This window comes from Sesamum indicum, linkage group LG5 (genome assembly GCF_026168435.1).
Source record: "Sesamum indicum cultivar Baizhima isolate 11 linkage group LG5, ASM2616843v1, whole genome shotgun sequence".
In the NCBI taxonomy this organism is placed as follows: Eukaryota; Viridiplantae; Streptophyta; class Magnoliopsida; order Lamiales; family Pedaliaceae; genus Sesamum; species Sesamum indicum.
The window spans coordinates 4,826,953-4,837,797 of record NC_142661.1 but is presented as its reverse complement, the minus strand read 5'-3'; the positions used below and the strand labels follow the sequence as shown (position 1 = coordinate 4,837,797).

Sequence of the window (10,845 nt, the reverse complement as noted above, 5' to 3'; positions counted from 1 at the left end):
GAAGAAGAAATAAACCATCCCCACAAAATTTTCATTTATCTGTACATTTTCTCTCCAAATTTATACCCACCTAACAGAAAAATCATCTGTCATTAGCAACTTAATGATTGCCCCTCTTGTTTCCTGACATTGGAAAAGAAATGCACATATTGGATGGAATGTGTAAATCATCTATAGTATGCGACCAAAATTAAAAATAGGTCCATTTATGTGATAAAAAATGCAATTTACCCTCTTCTTAGTAACAACCTAAAGTGTTGCAAACATAATTAATAGACATCTTGTAACTGATCTCGAGATCTTGCTCGTATTTAGATAAATCAGTTCAAGAATTTTATCCTTGGGGACATTACTAGTGGTCACAATAGCATTGTTATTAATTGAGACGGCATGCTCCTTTCTCTTTCGAGGATTTGCTTCTTTAGATCCAAGTGTTCTAGCATGCTTTGTGATTTACTAGAATATTATGTGTAACTTTGTTCCTTCAAGTAACAATATAGTAGTTCTTTCGAATACCTCAATAAGATTATTAGCTCCTGAAATAGTATTCACAATTGGTCTTGTCATTAACAAGTTTCAGAAAAAACTCTTGTGTCTTAGAATGGTATGTGTAGTGTCACTATGAACAAGACAATGCTCCTTGCCATTGAGAATTGTAATGGGGTACAATATGAGAAAACCGTAACAAATGGGAAAAAATTGGAAAAGGCCCTAAATAATATCTTAAGCTAGCTTGTAAAACTAAAAATCTTGCGGATAATCTCTTGTGCTATGATCGGATCCTAGATCTTGTGCTCCGCCAACCACCTTTATGGATTGGATTTGGCTAGAGCACATCACCACACTATAAAAAAAGGCGAGATTTGGCACGGTCATGGCAACCATTCCTAAATCCCTTCCATCATGGAACGGTCTTTGGAACACATAATGAATGAATATTAAAAGATGATGTCAGGATGTATATTTTTTTTTGGTTATAATGTTTGAACAGGCAAACTGTTCGAACATGAGTTCCAGACAAATAGTTACAAAATCCGATCCAAATACTGTTACAAATTAGCAACGGTAAATGATTGGAATTCTATTTGGAACATAATATTATAATTAGGGATGGTCTTGAGTTGATCATTCCTATATGTGTGACAAAGGATGTCAAAAAGATAACAATTAGAAAATGTATGCCAAAACGAGGTACAGTTCGGAACGATTTTCGAACACCTTAATCAGCTATGCGAAAAACGTTCCAAATTATTAGTTTTATTTAAGAAGTAATGTATGTGAAAAATCATTCCAAAATTCAGTACAAATTGGAACTGCTTTTTTTAATATTTATTTAGTATTATTGAGCTTGTTCCAAATGAAATACAACGGTTACATTTAAATGGTAGAAAAAAATGTTCCTAAACTCGTCGAAAGGACCATTTCAAAATCTAAATCAACAGCTATTTAACAGGTAAATATGTGTGCTCTTTCCATTTAATGTCCCTATTTTTTTACATTCTTATTTTCTCTCTATTTCCTCAATCTCTCTCGAATTTTTTTGTTCTCTCACTATCCGACAAATAATTTTCTACTCTTGTTCGTCAACCTGTCTCAATTTTTTGTTGATATTTGAAGTTATTTTGATCATGTAACAATTTTAACCCTTTATTTGTCAATTAATTATATGTTTTGTAATTTTATCAATTAATTTAATATAATAATATATATATATATATATATATATATTTGTGTGTGCTTGTGTCTCTGTGTAGGACTCATCGTCATATTAAGATAGTTAAGAAGATGGATGTATTAGAAGAACCTTCCAAATAGGGCAAGTTTTACTCTGTTGAGAATGATGTTGCTACATTTATAGAATGATCCAAGTCACAACATGCATACATGGATGATGAGAAGATTAAGTGTCCTTGTCAGATATGCAAAAATGAAGGTTACAAAACCACGGATGAGGTAAATTTGACTTATTTATGAAAGATTTTATGTCGGACTATTATAATTGGACTTCTCCTCGAGTGGAGAGGGTGTAGGAGTCTTTTGAGGCCGTTACCACGGCCCCATTTTAGGAGGAGCAAACTCCCATTTCTAAAGTTATGTAAGGTACCAGTACGCCTTGAGGTGATGCGGTGCAGATGGATTCGGCATAGAGGATGGTTTTGATGCGGCCAGGCCGACTGTTTAGTCTTCTAAGTATAACCAGGATGCTGTGCCTAATAGTAGTATGAGGTCGTGTCCTACTAATGAAGGCTTTAGTACATATTATGGTAGAGGGCCCTAATTATGTGTTTGGGCTAACAGATCAGTTTCATGATGTAGTGCATGCAGCCATGCAGTCATTGTGGAACGGTTGCACCTAATCTCAATTGAGCATTGTTGCTGAGTAGGTGAATACCAAGGTCGCCTACCATTTTCTCAGCATATATATGACCAAAGATCTCAGTAGGCTGATCATATAGTGCCCCGCAACCATACCCTGCCCCAGGATACTATAGTTAAAAAAAATTAGTAATAAACTTGGGTTTACCTATTGAGAAGATCAATGTATGTAAAAATGGTTGCATGTTGTACAGGAAGGATGACATTGATCTAAACTATTGCAAGTTTTGTGAAGACTAATGTTGATAATGGAGGAATGTAACGAATACTACAAAGTTCGTGTGACACTAGGTAAATTTGTTTATCATTCTTTTAGTATTATTTTATAGTTAAAATGTCTAATATAGCATGTAATTTTAAATCTGACCGTTGCTTTCACGAGCGCATCAGTGCAGTCGTGACGGGGACATTTTCCCCACCCGTCGCCATGTCTAAGGTAGGTGCCGCCAGAGTACCAATATTTCTGGTTTGAGAGCATGAAAATAATCAATTTTAAATTAATTTGGTATTATATAATAATGTAATTACTTAATGAATTTTACTAATGTTTTATTTAATTTTATTATTGTAGATGACCTACTGGTGGGACTGTGACGATGAGTCAATGCTCTTGGTCTTCCACATGTTGGCCGATAAGTAAATCTGGAAGATACTATATGTCGCCCTGTCCAGCCTGGTCGGGCCACTCTTGCTGGCAAACAAGGTCTGGCACATGCTCTAGACGTATTGGGCCAGCGTGGACTTCCAGCGAGAGTCCTCAAAGAATAAGTCGAATCGTGTGGCGAACTCTACAGTGTCCTCAATTGTGTATCAGTGGGAGGGGGTCTTCCTCTATTGACATGCACAAGAGGAAGTTGGTAAGTAAATAATAGCATTTTAAATGCTTTTCCATTATATTATAAAAAAGATGCTAAATGTTTTTCTTCTACAGGAGGCAAAGGTCCGTTGCCCCCTAAGCAGATGGAGTTATTTGAGATGTGCTACAAGAAAAAAGTGGATGGCGGTTGGAGCGGGCCGAGGGCGTTGGAGGTGGCAGTAAGTAGGTTTTGTTTTACAGGAGACATTCCAGAAGCTGCTAGAGGATAGTCGGCCTTAGAGGGTTGGATATTCCACAAGCTGCTTTATTTTTTGTAATATCCAACTCTCTAGTCTTTGTTATTCTTTTAGTTTTTTTTAAGTATCTATTATATATATGTATGCATATATATATGTTAGGATTAGTGGATTCAAAAGTGTCAATTGATTTTTCTTTTCAAAATATTTGAGAGCGATATGTTGTATGGTGGCAAAGAACCAAATAAATTGGTGCAAAAAATTCTTACACACATTTCTATATCTATATAACTTTCATATAACTTAAATTACAGTTCATCAATGAAATCCAATCCTCAAAGTGTAATAATCACTAAAATTATACCTATCTTTATATACCAAACCATTAATTATATTTTTCAGATTAAAACACACCTACCACATATATTTCTTTCAAAATATCCAGCCTTTGAAATCGAATTTCAATAGATCCTTTTTTTTTTTTTTTTAACCAAAACCACCTAGAGGTGGGGGGAGCTTTTCGGAGTCCCCAGTCCTTCTATATTAAAACGCCCAAAATAGTTACAACGGGGAGGGCTACCTCCCTAGAATTTCTAGTAAAGCTATAAACAAGGAGTACTACTCCCTTACAAATAGAGCAACAAAAAAACAAGGGGTACTACTCCCTTACAGCAAAAAACCCGAACAGGTGTCGTATAAAAATTATGGTGAGTCAAAAAGGTTTTTGTTATCCCACCACGTCGTGGATCGCACAGCACCTGCGAATAAATCTGTACAAAAAGGCCAAGCCAGAGTGTGTGTAATGTTCCAAATAAACAATGAACATAAGTATTAACGCGGGGGTCATGTCTGTATGGCTGTCAGCCTTTGTACCTGTGAGAGGAGTTCATAAGACCTGCGAAAGATATAGCAACTAAAAACTAGATAAAGGAGTGGAAGGTAACAAGAGAAGAATTGGTCCCAACGTCAACCGTATGGGAGAGTAACCTCGAAGGAATCCATATAGGGACAATCACAAAAACAACACAGAAAAGCTTAGATAGGACAACATGAATCAGCGAAGAACTAGTCAGTAACGAAGTACCCCTAATTTCATGAAAAGATATTTTAACTGAAATTAAAAGTATTAGTACTTCTAATTCTAATAGCAGGCAAGGAGCAGGCGTCAAGTCTAATCAAACCTTTAGGAATACCAGTGATATTATCAGGAGATAAAATGATGAGATGTTGGCTAAAACAGGCTTGGTTAGCAAAATAATCGGCCACTTGGTTACCCTCTCTAAAGATGTGTGATATCTTGAACTCAGTTTGGGATAGAAGCTCTCTAATTTGTTGCAGCAAGTTCTGAAGGTGCCATGGCCCTTTGGGGGAAGAGGAAATAAGCTTGATGGCGATGTTAGCATCTGTTTCCACCCAAATTTTTCTAATGTTGTTATCAATGCACAATTTAACGCCTCTATATATAGCATTTAGTTCTGCTGCTGTGTTGGACATGAGGCCAAGATGTTCTTGGAATGCAAAGACGGTCTGACCTAGATGATTTCTGATGATGCCGCCTGCTCCTGCAATGCCTGGATTTCCTTTTGAGGCCCCATCCGTGTTCAATTTGAACCATCCCCTATCTGGCTTAATCCACTTAACAATATAGATTTTAGAAGAATCTTCTGAGGCGGAAGCGAAATTTTAAAAAGGGAGGCAACAGATCTGTCCCCTTTCCAGTGTATAGCTCGCATGAGGTTGGTTTTACCAAGAAGATGAAGATAATTGAGGGTTTGGGAGATAATACGATTAGGTTTGAAAGGATCCCCCTCAAATATGGCAGCATTCCTACAAGTCCAAGTGTTCCACATGATCAGCGGGGGAAGAATATCTCTGATGTGAAGCTGATTAGAAATATTACTTCTCCAGGCTTGAAGGATCATGAAAAAATTGTCCGTGATTGGAATATTGAGTTGAAATTTGGAGGCAAAGAAGCTCCAGACTTCAAGGGAGACCTTGTTATGAAGGAAAAGGTGAGGGATAGTCTCCTCCTTCAAGCAGCAAACGCATCTAGAGGCCAGAGATATGCCCTTTGTTTGAGTCTACTGTCGACTGGTATCCAGTTATGGAGGACTTTCCAAATGAAGATAGAAATAGTAGGCCTGACAAGGGGAGACCAGAGATTTTTGAAGATGGGAAGGGAAGGTTTGTGATCTCTAGTAATCTCCCGAGCTGATTTGGTAGAGAAGAAACCATGGGGGGATGGTTTCCAATGCATAAAATCTTGGTGCTGAGGATTAATGGGGATTTGCAAAATAAGCTCTATGATATGCTGAGGAACAACCTCCTTCAATTTACTAATATCCCATGTGTGGTTGTTCCAGAAGTTATTGACCAGGGCATTGGATGCTCTGTTGGGTTGTATAAGGGATTGAAGGGTGCCAGCAGGGAGCCAACAATCATACCATAAAGATACATTACCAGCTCCCAGGCTCCAAAAAATGTTCTCCTGAGAGATAGATTTAATGCTACAAATTCTTCTCCAAATATTAGAGTCATTCGGTTTATCTTTAGTAGAGGCAGGAGTAGACTTTTTACAATATCTACTGATAGTGAAGCTGGCCCATAGAGAATTGTTCTGTCTCAACCGCCACCAGAGTTTATGGGAAAAGGCTGTGACGGTATCCCTAATGTTTCTGATACCCAAGCCCCCTTCTTCACAAGGATAGCATATGAAAGCCCATTTAGTCCAATGAATTTTCCTGTGGTCAGTAGTGGTTCCCCAAAAGAATTTGGCAAACAGCTGTTCGATTTTCTGCATAGTGCCAATAGGAGGGCTCAAAACTTGAAGAAGATAAACAGGCATAGAGGACAGGACACTTTTAATAAGTTGAAGTCTGCCCCCTTGTGAAAGATGGATATGCTCCCATCCATTGATCCTGTTTCTGATTTTGTCAATAAGGGGTTCAAAAAGAATTTTCTTCTTATGACCTTTATGCAATGGAGCTCCAAGATAGGTGATAGGAAGACACTTGAGGTTGAAGCCAGTAATGCATTTGATTCTGTGGGCAATGTTATTGGCCTTCTTACCAGGGATAAAGAAGCTCTTGGAATGATTGATTTTTTGGCCAGATTGGTCCTCATAAAGCTCCAGGAATTGCATCAGTTTAGTCAAAGAGTGTTCTTCACATCTGGTGAAAATAATGATATCATCCGCATAGGCCAGGTGAGACACTCTAGTTTTACAGCTCGTCTGATAGAACATATCAGGATTCTGAGAGAAAAGGTGATTAAGCCCTCTGGAAAGAACCTCTGCAGCAAGGATGAATAAAGCAGGGGATTGGATCACCTTGTCTAAGTCCTTGAGATGATTTGAAGAAACCAGATGGTTCTCCATTAACCAGAATGGTAAACCAGCAATGTTCAATAGCGTGCTTGATGAGAATAATAAATCTGGTAGGGAAACCCATCTTCTCAAGAATCATATAGAGAAATTTCCAGTTCACCCTGTCATAAGCCTTAGACATATCCAATTTTAAAATAAGATTCCCTTTGCTATGACTCATGTCAAGATGATGTGTCATTTCTTGGGCTAGAAGGATATTGTCGGCAATGAGCTTACCAGGTACAAAGCCACTCTGAGATGGGGAAATAAGGTCAGGCAGAGCTTGGGAAATTTTAGTGTAAAGAAGCTTGGACAAGATCTTATTGGTAACATTGCAGAGGAAGATATGTCTGAACTCAGACCAGGATTGGGGTGAGTCCATCAGGCCCAGCTACACTGTCTTTATTAATAGAAAAGACAACCTCTTTGATATCATCATGGGAGGGTGGCTGACAGAGGTTAGAGAGGACATCTTGATGAATTTGAGGAAATTGGAATGGAAAATCATGAGGAAGAGAGGTGGCAGAGGTATCACTTAAGAGACTTTCAAAGAAGTGAACCGCAGAATCCTTAATTTGAGCAGAGTCAGTGATTTCTTGTTGATTGTCCATCACTCTGGAGATTCTGGATTTCAACCTTTTCTTCTTGACAGAGGCGTGAAAGAATTTGGTGTTCCTTTCTCCCGCTTCAAGCCATTTGCAGTTGCTTTTCTGCCTCCAAAACTCAGACTCAAGTTTTAGAGCATGGACCAGAGCAGCATTTTGTCTGTTTAGGTTGGTCAAATTGGCTTCGGAAGGCAGCCTATCAAACTGTTTCTTAGCTTCATTAGCAGCAGCCTTAGCTTGGTCTACCAGAGAGAAGATATTGCCAAAAGTATCCTTGTTCCACTGCTTTAGGTGATCCTTCAGCCTATAAAGCTTTTGTTGCAGCCTATACATACCATATCCCTAGATTGGGGCACCCCAGGATTGTTTGACCATGTCTTGGAAGTTGTGGTGCATAATCCACATATGCTGAAATCTGAAAGAGGAGGGGACTTTGTCCTCTGTTCTAGTGGCAGTAATTAACAGAGGGTGGTGATCTGACAGTCTTCTAGGGAGATGTGAAACTCTGGTGGAATTGAATAAATCAGTCCATTCTTGAGAATATAAGACTCTATCTAAGCGCCTCCAAACCCTTTTGTTAGTCCACGTGAAAGGCTCCCTTTCAAATCCTGCATCAGTTAATCCACTATCCATGACCATATCATTAAAGTCCTCAATAGAGCCCAAGCTACTGATAGTGCCTCCTTGATTTTCATGGGTATGCAGCATAGTGTTGAAATCTCCTCCAATAATCCAAGGTACCTTGTTGAGGGACAGTCTTTTAAGCTCTTCCCACAAGGCTCTCGTGGGATTCCTATAACATTTGGCATATACAAAACTACAAAAAATGTCCTCTTGAAGAAGAATAGAACATATTTTAACATGAAGCAGTTGATTAGTGTTCTGAACTACCTGAACATCAAAACCAACCTGAGCAAGACACCAAATTTTGTTGGAAATGTTAGAGAAGACGGAATGAAAACCAAACCTTTGAATGAAAGAAGCGTCTTCAACGTGAATAAAAGGTTCCAGCAAAACCAAAATATGAGGTCTATGAGTTAAAAGCATGTCAAAGAGAATTTTCTGTTTATCTATCTTACCAATACCACGAACATTCCAAATCATAATTTTGGTCATTTAAAACTGTAGAGAGGAAGAGGAAACAGACCTGGTGTACCTTTTAGGGAGGGTCCTAGTAGTACTGTTACCTTTGTTGTTTTTTCTTTTGCCTCCACCTTTGCCTGTTTTAAGAGAGTTATCTTCCATGGAGTTTCTCTTTAACTTGTTAGACATAGTAGAGTCTTCCAAAATGTGCTCCTAGAGGTTAGCTTCCAGTGCTGTGTCGTTGGCCATTTGATAGATCTCCTGTTCTCTTGCTTGTACTTGTGGCTGGAGCTCAGTGTCAAGCTCCAGAAGTGAGTCACTGTCATCCAGGCTTTGAAATCTGTTGTAGATTGGTGTGACTGTCTCCTCTATGTCACTACTTTCTTTGGTGTCTTGGGCTTCACTTTCACTAGTTTCCTGGGTAGCTTGAATCTCCATGATATCCATCTCAGAAAAGAGCTTATTTCTTTGTTTTTTGTTGCTACATTCTCCTCTTAAAAGGATTCTAGTTCCTGTTGCTTTTGTTGAAGTGCTACCCTTGTCACCACTTTTTGGGGTCTTCTTAGCTTTTCCTCTGGCTTTCAGCTTGCTTGTGGAACTAAGTTCATGGCTTTCAGCATTCCAATCCTTGTCCAATAATTCTGTGTTGTCCATCTTTAAGTTCCCCTGTTTTCCATGGATGTGAATCTGTCCTGCACCATTGTCATTCTCCTGTTGATCTTTGTCCCCCTTTTCTGGCTCGTCAGCTATTGAACGTTCCACTTCTTCAGCGAGAAGTGGTGCTTTGCTTCCTTCCGAATTTTGATCGGCAGTAGGATGGCCTACTGACACAGTCATCTTTGTACCTCTATCACGGGCTTGTTTTGTCTCAATTCCTGCAAATTGTCGATGCCAAGGGTTGATCTTATTACGGGGTGGGGGTTTTGGGGCATTACCTTTCGAAAAACAATCAGAATCCTTATGTCCCACGTGCTTGCACAAAGAACAATATTCAGGTAGATATTCAAAAACAACTTTCTGTACTATGGTAACACCATTAATATGCAAGTCAAATTCTTCAATGATAGGTTTTAATAGGTCTATTTCGACACAGACTCTGGCTTGTGATAGTTTAGACTTGTTAAGAGTTAAAGCATCAATTTGTAAAGGTGAACCAACCATGCTAGCGACAGAAAAAAGAGCTTCCTTACGAAATAAATGAGCAGGGAGTTCAGGAAAGCAAACCCAAATAGGAACGACAGATGATTCTTGCGTCGGAGTAAATGTAGGCGTCCATTTAAAAATTCTCATTGGGAAGCCTTGAAGAAACCAAATGCGCCGTAGCCACAGGCGGGAGTAGTCTGACTCGCATGAAAGGGAGATGAGAGTGTGTTTGGAGTTGATCATGCTGACAGTAAACGCGCCTTGAATGCCCAATCTAGCAATAAGTTGATGCATTAGACTGTAAGGGGGTGCTCCATGTGAGAATTTTCCAACAAGGGAAAATCGAAAGGGGGCCGCGAGCTCCTCCGTCTCAGTATCTGCGAATGAAAGGGTGGGTCGGCCTTGGTTAACGGACTTGATACCGAGTGATTAGGGATTATGATCGGCCAGAAAAAATTTTCTGAGATCGGAGGGATGTTGATGGATACTCCGATTCCCTGACGAATTAGTAACAGCTTCAGCAAATGATTTCACAAGAGGAGCTGATTTCTGCTGTTCGATCTGTTTCTGCGATTTCTGAGTTGACTCGTCAGAGTTGGAACCGGATTCGTCCGAGTTGGCTACCAAAGTCTCCATCGGCATCGTGGTTCCGTTGGTGGAAGCTGATTGGAGGGGCTGGTCGGCCATGGGAAGGCGAGTCCACCAGTCGTTTTCCGGCAGTCAGCTCCCATCGGACGGCGGAGAAGGGATGCGCAACAGGCGGCGTTTGGGAATTACGTGATCTACGCAATGGCTTGATGGAAATTGATGGGAGGTGGCTCGTTCGACTCGCACGGAGGAGACGAGTCGATTGGTGGTGGTCCGCGATCGGGAGGCGCTCCGGTGACGGAGAATCGGCGACGGGAAGGTTCCACGGTTAAGGAGAAAGCCCAACCTCTCTCGTTGATGAAACCCAAAATTGATTTGTGGGAAATGTTCGCCTCGTGATGGGGATTCAGATGGTATGAGCTTCGGACGGTGTCTCGTCGGAACGTCGCCGGAATTTGAGCAAGACGGTGGCGAGTCGAAAATGGGGCGAAAAATCGCGACCTTCAGCTGGCGATTGGCGGCGCGTCAGGGCCAGATTCCGATCACGCGCAGCACGGCTGGATAGATCGTCGAACGGCGGTTCTGAATCTGTTGCGCGTGGCCGGAAACGCGCCAGAGAATTCCGGCGGCCGG

General features: G+C 40.3%; 1 protein-coding gene across 1 annotated transcript; it reads right to left on the bottom strand.

Annotated features, from left to right (window-relative positions):
• Positions 1-7,149: 7,149 nt before the first annotated feature.
• On the bottom strand, positions 7,150-7,731 carry LOC110011305 (uncharacterized). The gene has a single exon (XM_020691250.2). The coding sequence runs from the start codon at positions 7,729-7,731 to the stop codon at positions 7,150-7,152; it is 582 nt and encodes a 193-aa protein (XP_020546909.2).
• Positions 7,732-10,845: the final 3,114 nt, after the last annotated feature.

Excerpts from the sequence above, each read along its gene's own strand:
- LOC110011305 (XM_020691250.2), bottom strand. The coding sequence starts at position 7,731 with ATGTATAGGCTGCAACAAAAGCTTTATAGGCTGAAGGATCACCTAAAG.